Source organism: Delphinus delphis, chromosome 9 (genome assembly GCF_949987515.2).
Source record: "Delphinus delphis chromosome 9, mDelDel1.2, whole genome shotgun sequence".
NCBI lineage: Eukaryota > Metazoa > Chordata > Mammalia > Artiodactyla > Delphinidae > Delphinus > Delphinus delphis.
The window spans coordinates 3,934,147-3,948,080 of NC_082691.1; the positions used below are offsets into that span (position 1 = coordinate 3,934,147).

At 46.2% G+C, this 13,934-nt stretch overlaps 1 protein-coding gene across 2 annotated transcripts; it reads right to left on the reverse strand.

Annotated features, from left to right (window-relative positions):
• Positions 1-790: 790 nt before the first annotated feature.
• Positions 791-6,568, reverse strand: FIGNL1 (fidgetin like 1). 2 transcript variants are annotated; one of them, XM_060019771.1, is made up of 4 exons: positions 6,513-6,541; positions 5,178-5,246; positions 4,627-4,706; positions 791-3,921 (listed from the first exon to the last, which is right to left on the reverse strand). In XM_060019771.1, exon 4 carries the CDS (start codon positions 3,909-3,911, stop codon positions 1,881-1,883), a length of 2,031 nt encoding a protein of 676 aa, XP_059875754.1. In that variant the 5' UTR covers positions 3,912-3,921; positions 4,627-4,706; positions 5,178-5,246; positions 6,513-6,541; the 3' UTR covers positions 791-1,880. The 2 variants fall into 2 exon arrangements, with proteins under 2 accessions (XP_059875754.1, XP_059875755.1); XM_060019772.1 differs by lacking the exon at positions 5,178-5,246 and having other exon boundaries at positions 6,513-6,568.
• Between the last annotated feature and the right edge of the window lie 7,366 nt (positions 6,569-13,934).

The window sequence follows — 13,934 nt, forward strand, 5'->3', positions numbered from 1 at the left end:
CATGGTGGGTGATCAATGGAGCTGAAAGTCAGAACTGGCAGAAGTTGCTGTCGAGAAAAAACTGCTAATAAACATTAAGACCAAATTACAAAGTTAAATAAAACACTAACACCTCCTGGGCAATTGATGATAAATCTAAATAACTACAGTAATTGTAAGATCCAAGTGGGTGGAAGTGATCTGTAAAGAAGATAGCAATGAATATGGTGAAATGCTTTAAGATTTTAAAAGATACAATAAAAGATTAAGAGATTTAACATCCAAATTCTAATAAAAGATAATTTCATATTTCAAAGGGAACAACTAAAAGTTGGAGAAATAAAGCTTTTAAAAGAGCATAAAAATAGCAGACAGACCAATAATAAAAATTAAAACAATATATAAATTGCTTAAATTCATCTACTAAAAGTTTCAAATTCCATTTCTTAAGGTGCATTGTTCTCAAAACATTAGAACTTGAACGTAATCTCCAAGAGACCAAGGACTTTTGTCTGTTGTTCACTGGTCTACTTTCAGCGCCTGGAACACTGCCTGGCACCTAATAAATAGTTTTTGAATGGATGGATGGATGCAAAACCTGTGTACTGTCCAATTGGCAGCTGGACAGTGTCCATGACCACCAGGTTCAGGTAAACAGGCACTTTGACTCAGTGCAGATAGGAATTCTACACAAGTACCACTGTTCCAGAAGACAATTTAGAACACATGTCAAAAGCATTAAAAATTGTTAATCCAAGAATTTTACTCAAGAAATGTATGTTTTTTAAAAAGATAACTAAGGCATTTAACATATTTTATTTACTATATACAAAAGGTGAACCTAAGGAACTGCCCTGAATGCTGACTAAATTATAGGCCCCCTCGTATCACGGAATCCCAGGCACTCACGTACGGGAAGATGCAGAAGTACGTCAATGTGGAAGATGATGATGAGGGACTTTAAAGAAAACAGCTGCAAAAGAAAAGGCGTAGCATAACCCCACTCCTGTATAAAACATCTGGAAGAAGTGATGCTGAAATGTTAACACTGTGTTCCTCAAAGTGGTAGGGTAACTGACTTTTATTTTCTTCCTTTTGTTCACCTCTATTTTCCAATGTTTCTACATAGAACATGCACTATTTGGAAAACAAAACAGTCCGTTTTTAAAACCTGAAAACATTTATTTTTGAAAGAGACCAACCCTACAGGTTGTAAAGTAGTGCCAAATAAAATACTACTTTCAAACATCACCCACCCCCTGGAGAAACACAACATTCTTCCCCTTTCAGTTCTGTGGACCTGTCTCTGATGGTAGATTACACTTTGCTATTTCTGAACATGTTCTGATTAATTAGTCTTGGGAAGGAAAGAAAACCATAAGCAGTTACAAGCCAGGACAAAGTAAAAACGGGCACTTTCACTTTAGCTTTGGTTGAGATTTTAAATCTATTAAACAACACTAAGCAACACTCGGTTTCAAATGCAAACCACTGTACTAGCCAATACTAAGAATTATGTGATCCTCAGAAGAAACTTTCTTCAATAAAAGATACATGTAAGTCAGATACATCCTCATATACAAATCAGATTTTCGGTTTCAATTTGAGTTCACTGTTCATCCTATACATCTTGAAAAGACCTCTTAGGAACAAAACAAAAAAAGTACATTCCCATTTCACGTGAATAGGCTTACGTATCAGGTGGTGACTGGAAGGAAAACTGAGCTTATATTAACATAGTCTAAGTCAATCAATTGTAAAGGTTGAGCTACTGTTATTCCATTTTATTTGAGGTACAGAATTCAGAATATACCTTTGATGTACACTTCATCGATTTCCTATGCTAAAAAAACGGAAGCCTGGGCTACAAAAATGCCGCCTTTTAATTTCAAGCGCCCCGTTTACTTTCCACAACCGAAAGTCCTGTTCCAGTTTTCATAAAGCTCCAAATCTTCTGGAGACACACTAGGTCGCACAGTTCTGAAGGCATCTTCAAAGTCACTGTAAGCTATTGGTCGAACTTGATCCGGCGTTACCGTGGCAATGTCGGCAGCCTGTAAACTGCGAATAGGACCCAGAGACGCCTCCCTGCAGAGCTGCGTCATGTCAGCCCCCGAGAACCCACCAGAGTGCCGCACCACCAGGTCGACCTCCTCCTCGCTGAGGCAGCAGTGCTCCTCTGACATCAGATTAATGACTATCTGTTTCCTGGCTGAAGCCTCTGGGAGGGGAATATACAGCCTTTTCACCAACCTTCTCCGGGCAGCCTCGTCAATCTCCTGTGGCCGATTGGTTGCTCCTACCACTAGAATACGATCTTCAGAAGATGTGGCTGCTCCATCCAGCTGAACTAGAAATTCAGTTTTTATCCTTCTAGAAGATTCATGCTCGCCATCTCCGCGCTGAGATAATAGGGAATCGATTTCATCAATAAATATCACAGCTGGTTGCTGGCATCGTGCAACAGCAAACAATGCACGGACCATTTTCTCTCCCTCGCCCACCCACTTAGAAGTCAAGGAGGAAGCAGAGATACTAAAGAATGTTGCCCCAGACTGACTAGCGATGCACTTGCCAATCAGAGTTTTACCAGTCCCAGGAGGACCAAAGAGCAGAATTCCTTTAGGGGGTCCTCGTAAGCCAGTGAAGATGTCTGGCCGCATCATGGGCCACACAACTATCTCCTTTATTGTGGTTTTGGCAAATTCCACTCCTGCAATATCTTCCCAATTTACTGGCGGTCCCTGGTCCATAATCTCATTCATAATAAGTTCAATCATTTTGGGCTCCAAGTTCTTCAGACGCTCATCCACGGGATGTGCTGGGTCTGCAGCTCCTGCGCCATGAGGCTTATACTGTGTCCCCCCGCCCTGACCTCCCCCATCTTGCTTAGGTACAGGGGGAACAAACTTTCCAAATATCCCTCGGGATCTACTAGCTCCCAGAGACTTTTTGACACTACCATGTGAAGACCCTGATGCACGCTGGGGCTGGTGGTACTTTTTCTGCTGATCTACCCATAGCTGTTCTTTTGCAGTTTTAAAAGTAGGCAGGCCGCTCTCCTCTCTTTGGCCATTATCTTCCGTTTTACTAAAAGCCTTATTCATTACTGGAGTGGAAAGTGCATCAATGGTGCCAGAACCATAAAAAGCTTTCATTTCCCGTGGATTTTCAAAGCCAGAAGGAAAACAAGACTGATTAGATGAGAACACACTTAGTCCTGTGTTGGCTTTCGGGAAGTTGTAATTTTCCTTTTTGACATTTCCAAACAATGGTGTGGCATGGAATTTTGCGGTGGCTGACTCACCGAAAGGTCCTGAGACCGTAGGACACGTCTTAGTGGTGTCAGTGACCAGAGGTGGCTGGGCATTCTGAAGGCACTTCAAAGGACTGCCCTCTGGGAAGTCTTTGGTCCTATCGGCACCATGGGCTGAGTTAGTTAATGGGTCACTCTCCCCAGAACCACCACAAACACTAAATTTAGGAAGATCAAAGACAGCGGCCGCTCTGTGGATGACTACTGACTCATCTGCAGGTGCCAACAGAGAGTCTCTGGATTTGCTGCCAGCGTGCATCATTTCCTGCACATTACTCATTTGGAACACGTTATTTATTGACAATCCAGACTTCCACTTGTCACTGTCAGTTTGCCGAGATCTTGCTAGAGTTAAAATGTTTTCTGCATAGTTATTCAAGCCAGTTTCAACACTGTCAGAATCAATAACTGCAGAATATTTCTCTGCATATATTCTGAACAGTCTGGCAGCACAGACCTGGGAGATCTCAGAGTTTGCCCATGCATACTGAATGCGGAGAATCTGTGCTCGGTACGCGTCTGCCTTCTCTCCTGATGGACACGTGCCAGACGTAATTGCAAAGTAATTCTTCTGCCATTCACTCAAGTGTACAGACCTGGAGCCAGAGATCTGCATTTTAGAGGTTCTATAACAGACGACAAAGATGAAAAAGATTCAGTATCCAGAAGGAAACAAAGACATAATACTTTAAACATACTTTTAAAATCTCTGCCTATCTGAAGGAAGGTACACTGGACTTTTCATTTATAAGGAAAGACCGTTTATAGGGGAACATCTAGTTAACCATAGCTTTCAGGCATGCAAGATATAAAAGATTAAAGACTTGACTTAATAATGCTCTAGGGACTTCCCTGGTGGTGCAGTGGTTAAGAATCTGCCTGCCAATGCAGGGGAAACGGGTTCAATCCCTGGTCCCGGAAGATCCCACATGCCATGGAGCAACTAAGCCCATGTGCCACAACTACTAAGCCTGTGCTCTAGAGCTGCAAGCCACAACTACTGAGCCCGCGTGCTGCAACTACTGAAGCCCGTGCACCTAGAGCCCATGCTCTGTAATAAGAGAAGCCACCACAGTGAGAAGCCCGCGCCCCGCAACAAAGAGTAGCCCCTGCTCGCCGCAACTAGAGAAAGCCTGTGCACAGCAACGAAGACCCAATCCAGCCAAAATAATAATAATAATGCTCTATTATGCGTTAAACTGTTTTAGTTATATAATAATTTTCCCTGTGATTAGGGAAAGGTTTAAATGGAGAGGATTTAAAATTAATCAGCAAACGAAAGGCAACATGGAAGAACAAGGGATCTAGAGACAAAGCAAAGCAAAACAAACCAAGCCAAGCTCCGTCCCTAGGAAAATCAGACGAATGATCTCACGGAAGCCTCTTCACGTCGCTGGGCCTTCAGTTTTATCTGTAAAATGAGAGAAGTCATTATGAGAATCAAGTCAAACAATGAACACGAAAATACCTAAAAATTACTAGTATAATCTCTACTGCACAAATGTAGAAACTGAGGCAGACAGCGTTCAAAAGCTTGGTTGAGGTCACACAGCCAGTGAGCAATGGTGCCAAAATTCGCACACGAGCAGTTTCACTGCATGTAGTGTGCACTTCACCACATAAATGCCCCTTCATGCTGCCACCAAAGGTCACTGCAGGATGTATCACAAATACGAACGACAGTATTTAGTCATATACTAAATGTTTTCAAGAATTTGTAAATGAGCACTTAAAACAGGATGCCTCAGAATCTCTCACAATTTCCCAATTTCACAGGAAGCATTAAAAAGTGAAGCTGTCGTGATAAATGAAATGAGATCAAGTGTGTGATTGAAATGGTTTTAGATTTTTTTCCTCATGTTACTTTTATAAGCCTCCTTACATTAAGTTAACATGATTTTAACAGGACTGCAGATGGATGTATTCATGTTGACAGATGTGTAGAATTTACCTGCCAATCCAGAAGAAAAATTTGTAAGAAAACTATGAAGCTTCCTAAGGGTACTGAAGTCAAGTAAAAACCAAGAACTATGTTAAAATTTACCTTCCAAATTACCTATAAATATAGCTTAATAATCAGCAGCTCTTTTGGTGCAAGACCCATGCTTAATACAGCTTTGTTTCTCCCATAAACCCTACAAAGAATCTGTCACATTGTAGGTAGGTGTTCATAAATCTTTGTAATTATTTTTGAAAAAAATAAACTTAAGGCCTAGTGAGATCCTAATTTGCTTAAACCATAAAGTCAAAACTAGAACTGACATCTCCTGACAAACAATTCATCCCTCTTTCCACTATTCCATTTTACCCTATTTTAATCTTTTATGCAACAGCTGAAATGAGAAATTGCAAATGAGGTAACTTGGAAACCATTTATCACCAACTTTCCTGTTACTATGAACATCCTGTTCCTCTCCACGGCTTCATCCCATTTTATCATCCGCAAAACTGGGATTCCTACAAAGGCTCAGACAGAGTTCTAGTCACTGTTCCCTAAATACCCTGCTCTTTCCTTTCCACCCTCTCCTGTTTGCTCAACATTCCCCTCCCAAGTCTTACTTCGTCCTTTCAGCGCATTCACCCAAAAACTATGGACACAGGTAACCAAGGACGGCTTGGCCACGCCCGTCAACGGCACAGCCGGGTCCCGAGTACCACTTCCTACGTCTGTATCACTAAAGTTACTCGGCGGCAGCGATGCACGAGCTCCAATCCCATCTTCTGGGGTTTTCCCTGCCTGTTGTAGGACGTGGCGTTCGTCCAGACCGTACATGCTCCCCGCCATACTGACTGTCTCCCCGCACCCGGAGCGGGGCAGCCCCGGGGACAGCAGTCACCGCGCTGACGGGGCTGTGGACCCTGCGGCGCTCACGAGGCGGGACGGCCCACCGCCCGGGATCCCGGGTGCAGTCCCTCCCCTCCGGCCTGGCTCCCAGCCCAGGGCTCGCCCGAACGCCCCCCGCGGAGCCTCCGCGAGCGCGGCGCCCGCCCGCCGGGACGCCCCTCCCCACAGGCCGCCTCCGAACCCGACGCCGCCGGGAGCGCGCCCGCCGCGAGAACACATTCCCGGGCCGGTCTGCCCGTTCGCCCGCCAGCGAAGCCCCTCAGCCCTCCGGCCCCGCGCCCCTCCCGGGCCTCAGCCCCCGTCGCCGCACCCCTGCAAACACCCGCCCGCCGGCCCCCACAGCCCCACAGCCTCCCCACATTGCCCGCCGACCTGCGGCTTCCGAAAAGCGCGCGGAGCGCGTGCGCCTGCGCGCTGCTGCCGGCTCGGCCCCCGCTGTGCGTGCGTGCGTGCATTCATACGTCTGTACGAGCGTGAGCGTGCGGCGGGGCGGAGGAGCGCGGCGGGGCGTGAGCGCACGGTGGGCGGGGCGCGAGCGCACGGTGGGCGGGGCGCAGGGGCGGGGCAGCGCTGCTCCCCCGGGAGGGGTCTGAGCCCCCCCCCCCCCCCAGGCTCGTCCCCCCCCGACACGCCCCCAGGCACGCCCCAGGCACGCCCCCGAGGCTCCGCGGCCGAGCGCACCTACAGGCTTGTACGTAGGTGCGCGCTTGCCCCTCGGGAGGGGCTCCTCCCCCACACACATTTTTAAACCATATCGGGGAATTGGAATCTGCATCTCGGTGCCGGAGCGTCCCTTTCCTCCCTGCTGCCCTGGGGACACGGTCCTGGAAGACCGGGAAGCGCGCCCTTCTTCCAGCGGACTGTGTCCTGGCGCAGGACGAGGAACGGAATAGCCCTCACAGCGGCCTACGGGTCGTTCGTGTCACCGCGTCACCTGGGAAATGTGGAGGTCTGATGGCGTGACCTGAGGGGGTCCCGAAGGACCGTCTTCCCACCTTGTCACCCTGCCGTCTTCCTCCCCGGCTGGTCGCCTCCGTGTCCCAAGGGCGCCCCCAACAACCCAGGGAACCAGCTCACACAACCCTGTTTAAAGCGAGAAGGAGAGGCCGGACTGGGGAAGAACCTTTCCCCTGGGAAAAGGAGGAGCCATTCCTCGGAAAGCCGCGGTGCCTTCTCCTCTCCTTGGCTCCCGGGTCCTGTGGGTACCCCTTCCCCGGAAAGCGAGTGGCACTGGGCATGGAGAAAATGACTGTCCAGGAGCAATTAACAGCACATGACATTGAAATGCAAGACCTAAGAAGTGTGAGGCAAAACATTTAAGACCTTTCTTTTAAGATTTTTTAAAATGGGCACAAACTAAACAAAAGGGAATGATTGGACAATACCTTTTTAAAAATAGACAAGGGAAAATGACAGCTTACAATTCATCTCTTGGCTTAGATAGTAATAAAAGACTTTTTTATTCTAATTCTTCATAATTTATTAACTAATTTGCTAATTATTATAATTACCCAGAATAAAAATAAAAGAAAATGAAAACGAAAACCATTATTATCTCAAGACCACTTCAGTTGTATGCTTGCTAGCTATTTTTATTTATTTATTTTTTGTAGTACGCGGGCCTCTCACTGTTGTGGCCTCTCCCGTTGCGGAGCACAGGCTCCGGACGCGCAGGCTCAGCAGCCATGGCTCATGGGCCCAGCCGCTCCGCAGCATATGGGATCTTCCCGGACTGGGGCACGAACCCGTGTCCCCTGCATCGGCAGACGGACTCTCAACCACTGCGCCACCCGGGAAGCCCGCTAGCTATTGTTTTTTACTTGTATGTTTAGAAATCACCATATAAATAATCTTTGGGTAATTAGAAATTTTTGGTTTTTTTATCACCAAAATTTTAGTGATAGCATTTTGGAGAATTCATGTAGACCACCGTCTTATCCTCCTAAGAGTACTGTTCACATACTGAAGTACATTTATTGTTGCCGGTATTAAAATTTTTCCAACAAGTGACACTAGCGTTGCCACTTTACTTTTGTGTATTTGATAGAAAAGCATTTCCCAATCCGGCAGTTTTTTCTTCCTGCGTAGCTGACAAAATCGAACTCAATTCCGTACCCTCTCTGAACGTCAACCTCCTCCTCATCTATAAAACAGGAATAAGCATCTCTAACTCAGGATGCTATCGTAAGAGTTATGATTAATATGAGATCTAATGATTAAATTATCAAAGCAGGAGCTGGCACATTGCAGACGTTCAACAGAAGCTGTGATGCTATATTTATTGCTACTATTAATGCTATTTGGGGGATCCAAACCCTTAAGCCATAGCAAGACTTTTTCTTCTTTTACAAACGGGATATTTTAGAATAATGTTATAACAGTTTAGCATAATTTGTAGGAGTTTAGCACTTGAGCTATGCAGGTCTTAAACTTCCCTTCTGAGACCATAGGTTGTTTTGTTTTGTTTTCTCCTGGGGAGAAATTTTTGAACCTGCAAGGAAAGAAGTTTACACTTACAGCAAACAGAGCGCCAGTTCTTGGTGCAAGGGATTCTGGGAGCTGGCTGCTCATTTCCATATTCATGAATATTATAAACATGGTCTCCAACAAACGCCAATGCACACTTCAGTGATCTCATTTGTTTTTGAGCGGAGGGAGACTATGGCCCTAAATAATGTGCATCCCCGTGTACAAGGAGAGTCACTTTAATTTTAAAAGAGGTGTGTTTGTAGGTCCAAGGAGGTGGATGGGGTAGAGGGGATGTGGAAGCAGACAGGACAAGAGTAAATTCCTTCTTGGTGGGACTCCTGAGTGTGGCTAGACTCTGACTGATGTCCAGCGTTAAGGAAGAAGGCAGAATGAGGATGGAGGACCGAGGGGATGGGTTCCTGCCTCCATCAGAGGAGTAAGGGGTGTGTGGACCTGGAGTGACTGAGATATGCAACGCCAGCAAAAGGTTTTCCCTGACTGCACTGAATGACCCGCGAGGGCTCTGATGGGCTCCCTGGCATCACCATCATAAACAGAGCTGGTGAGTGGGGAGATGGGCCTCCCCTGAAATGGGGAGGGCAGAGCCGGGAAGGAACCATCTGCTTCGGTTGTTTTCCTCCAGAGTGTCACTGCCAACCTGAGTCCGTACTTCTGGTGCTTCCGGTTTGATACCATATGTTGTGAGTTGAATCGTATCCCCCCAAAAGACATGTCCACGTCCTACCCTCCAGTACCTGTAAATGTCACCTTGCTTGGAAACAGGGTCTGTACAGATGTAATCGAGTTAACACGAGGTTATACGGGATTGAGATGAACTCTAATCCAGTGTGACTGATGTTTTTATAAAGAAGAAGAGTAGAGACACAGAGAGAAGACAACCAAGTGAAAACAGAGGCAGAGGTGGAAATTATGCAGCCACAAGTCAGGCAACATCTGGGGTGCCAGAGGCTGGAATAGGAAAAGAGGGATCCTCCCTGGAGGCTTTGGAGGGAGCATGGCCCGGCTGACACCTTCACTTCCGGATCCTGGCTTCCAGAACTCTGAGAGAGTAAATTTCTGTTCCTTTTAGCAGCCCTAGGAAACGAACACAATGTATTGCTATGGCAGAGGGGTGGTGGAGTCAGCTTTCCAGAGTTCAAATCCTGGCTCCACTACTCATGATCTAATTCCAAGGGCCGCTGGGAGGATAAATGGACTTGACATCTGAAGGGCATTCAGACCAGAGCCTGGCCCCCGGAAACACCACCCAAGTGTCAGGCGTTGTTATCGCAGGGCGAGCCCTTTGCTCAACACAGGTTGCCCAGATTACAGCTTGTCACTGAAAAATAACCCATGCTGATGGTGGTGTTTCTGCTTTGTAATTTAGCCAGATTCTCTTATTTTCATAGACTGTTGGAATCTCAGATACAGAAGAGAGCTTAATGGTCATGTACTGTAGATTTCAGTCCCTTGGAGATGTTTCCTGCACCATTTCTCAACCGTTGACTTTCCTGTCACCAATGAACACCCACAGTGGTGGAGAATTTACTGCCCTGTAAGAAAACACATTCTGTTTGACGACTGGCTGATTTTCACATTGGAAAAATCTGTCTCCCTCTGTACCACTTGCTCTTTGGAGGCACAAAGTCCCTTCAAGTCAGAGTAAGTGTAAAATTTGAAGACAGCTACCAAGTAAGGCCTCTCTGTGTCTTTCCCAGTAGACATCCTGCGTTTTAACCCTCCTCATGTGACTTGGTTCCTCTGTGACACCCGGGGATATGGCCATCACTTACCTGTGGCGGGGTCTGGACTTGACTTCAACCTTCTGGACGTTTTGGGATCCATCCAATTTGCATCTCTGCGTGTATCACACTCAACTTTCTCTGAAGTGGTAGTTCCAAATTTATCCAGTTTGTGCAAGCAAATTACTCTTACTGCTTTCTTATTAATTTTTTCTATTACTTATTACAAGTATAGGTGATGATACTGAAGAAATAGATTTCAATATCAAATTCAGTAAAAAAAAAAAAAGCAAAAAAAGATTTGATATTTAGGGATTTACATGATTCAGAGAAGCAATAAAACAATCCTTAGCTCAAAAAGTCATCTGGCAATTTCCATTCCTTTCCTCAAAAACAGGCTTTCTGAAGAAAAGATCAGCAATATTTGTTGCTAATTTGCTGAGTCTGTTGGACTCCCAGGTTAAGGGGCACAGGTGTGAAGTCGATGGATGGTTGATACCCGCTTCCTCTGGGGTCTTCCTCTGTTTCCCCTGTGATGATCAGGGGGCCACCCAGTGACAAACTGCCTCTCCTTTTTAAAATTTATTATTTTTTAATTGAATTCTTATTTTATATTGGGGTATATGTTGATGTACAATGATGTACAATGATGTACAATGTTGTGTTACTTTCAGGTGTACAACACAGTGATTCAGTTATGTTAAGTTATATTCTTTTTCAGATTCTTTTCCCATATAGGTTATTACAGAGTATTGAATAGAGTTCCCTGTGCTATACCATTGGTGCTTGTTGGTTATCTACTTTATCTATAGCAGTGGGTGTGTGTTAATCCCAAACTCGTAATTTATCCTCCCCCCACCCCCACTTTTACCCTTTGTTAACCACAAGTTTGTTTTGGAAGTCTGTGAGTCTGTTTCTGTTTTGTAAATAAGTCCATTTGTATCATCTTTCTAGATTCCACATATAGATGATATCATATGATATTTGTCTTTCTCTGTCTGACTTACTTCACTCGGTATGGTGATCTCTAGGTCCATCCATGTTGCAGCAAATGGCATTATTTCATTCTTTTTTATGGCTGAGTAGTATTCCTGCTTCTCCGTTTTATCTGGGCTTTTCTACAGATTCCTCTTGTGACTGGCGTGGAGTCAGCCGCCTGCCAGTCTCTGGTTTCAGGAAGTTTGGCTGTTTGCTGCACGTCAGGGAGGACGCATATGATTCCAGGAGATCCCTTAGGTCTGATACTATAAGAACTATGTATTTGGTCTGTGTCCCGGTTCCTGACACAGAGCTCCTAAATCCCTTGGGATCTGTGGGTAACAGGAACCTCTTTTGTTCTAAGGAGGCTACTCTTGGCAGGTCCCTAGAGAGGGTAAGGATGGAGGCGGTCACCATGGTGAGAGGGTTGGAACATTTAGCCCCATCCCAGCCCCAACCTTGGAGCAGGGGAGAGGGGCCAGAGACTGAGTGAATCACAACGGCCAATGATTTAATCAACCAGTGATTTACTGGAACCCCCATAAACATCCCTAATTGACAGGGTTTGGAGCACAGGTTGGTGAGCACATCAGGCTGCTTGGAGAGTGTGCCCTCTGGGAGGGCATGGGAGCTCCCCATCCCCTCCCAATGCCCTGCCCTATGCCTCTCTTCTTTCTGGCTGTTCCTGAGTTGTATCCTTCATAATAAACTGGTAAACGTAAGCAAAGTGACTTCCTGAGTTCTGTGATCTGTTCTGGCCAATTGTAGACCCTGATGAGGGCATGATGGGAACCCCCAGTCTATAGCGAGTCAGTCAGGAGTACAGGGGGTCCCGGGCTTGTGGTGAGGTGAGAGTGTCTTGTGGGACCAAGCCTTTAACGTGTGCAGTACGACACTCACTCCAGGCAGGTGCTGTCAGACAGATGGAGAAGTGATGTTAGAAAAGACTCCATGTCTTTGGTGCCAGGAGGGAAAACCCTTTCATTTGGTGTCAGAAGTGTCATAAGTAAAAACTGTTTTGTTGGTATCAAGAGGTTAGTTGTGTCCAGATTGATCTGGGATTTTCCCAGCACTAACTGGAGGTGCCCGTTATTGGGAGATGCTATCTGGTTCCAGTACCAGTGGTGGTCTGTGTGCTACATCGTGACACTAGATTGAATATAGGTTTAGATGAAGATGCTGTACAGATGGATTAGGCTGTGTAATTCAGACCCTCAAAAACTTCCCCCCATTGGGCTATTTGGGGATTGTCTGGTTAGGGTCAGGGTCCAGGACTCTACCCTGGGAGGCGAAGGCGGGCTTCTCCCAGAAGGAAGTGAATGTCCTCACTGCCAGTTATCCTGAGAAAAGGCTCATCCCAGGGAGCAGACAGCACACTTGACAGCAGAGGGGGATGGGGAAGGGTGCCGCATTCCAGTCCTCATGCGGACAAGTCACTAGGCCTCTTGATGTCTCAGTTTCCTCATCTATAAAATGGGAATAATAGTTGAGGGCCTTAAAATAAGTATTAAATAAGTTAATATTACAAATATTTACAACGGTGCCTGGCATAGAGCACATGGCAGGAGGATGTGTGTTAAATAAACTGGGGGGAAGTATGTCCTCCTGTTTCTAGGCTGAGTGGTTTGGGGTCTGATCGCTATGTTATGGAGATGCCTAGAGAGGTCTGGAGGTGGGGTGAATTGTCATGAGTTACCTAGAAATGAGCCAGAAGTCGGGCAAGCTTCTCTCCCTGCTGGGTCTACACCTGAGCGGATGTCTGAGAATCCCCGACAAAGTAATCCAGCCCGTTCAGAGGGGGGCTCTTCATCATTCAACTAACTTCCTGCCCCCTGTCTGTGCACATCTCCCAGCAGCAAACCTACTGTCGTCTGCCGCCTGGTCTCCTGCCTCAAACTAAATCTCAGTCCTCACAAAGTGCATGTGTGGATGGGCTGGGTGGAGCTGCTCCCAAAAGGCCGAGGGCTGCATGGGTGACTCTGTGGCCCCATCTGGGGGCCCTGTGGCGATCTCAACTCAAGAGCAGACTCAGGTGCAGACAACCTCACTGTAAAATGTAGGCACCTCAGCCCCGACACAGTGGCCTGATCACTCGGCCTCCCACAGCTCCTAATGCGGTGGCCCCAGTGGGTCCCAGTGGCCCGTCCCACATCCCTGCACCATGCTGGAGGTCAGGTCTGCTCCACTGATGGGTAGAGAACAAACCACCTGACCAAATGAGATGGGGACCACATGGCATCTGACATATTTCCAGATTTCCGAAAAACAGATCATTACATCACAGAGATAACAGAGGTCTTTGAAATTCACATATCCATATTAATAATCCAAGGACGCATTCTGAGAGTGTTTTTGATAATTCTGTAGTTTCCAAATGACAAGAACTAGTCTTGGGATTAAAATACACGTTTCTAAGAACAAAAATGATTTCACATAAAGATTGGTTATTTGGATAAAAACTGCATTTTCTTGGTATTTATGTGTAAAGAGCATCTTCAGGTGTTTATTAGTCATGATACCACAGGGCAGGTGGACTGATCAGATGAAGAAACCAAGGCTCCAGAAGGCTTTCCCATCACACCAGCAGAGCTTGGTCTCTGGCTGT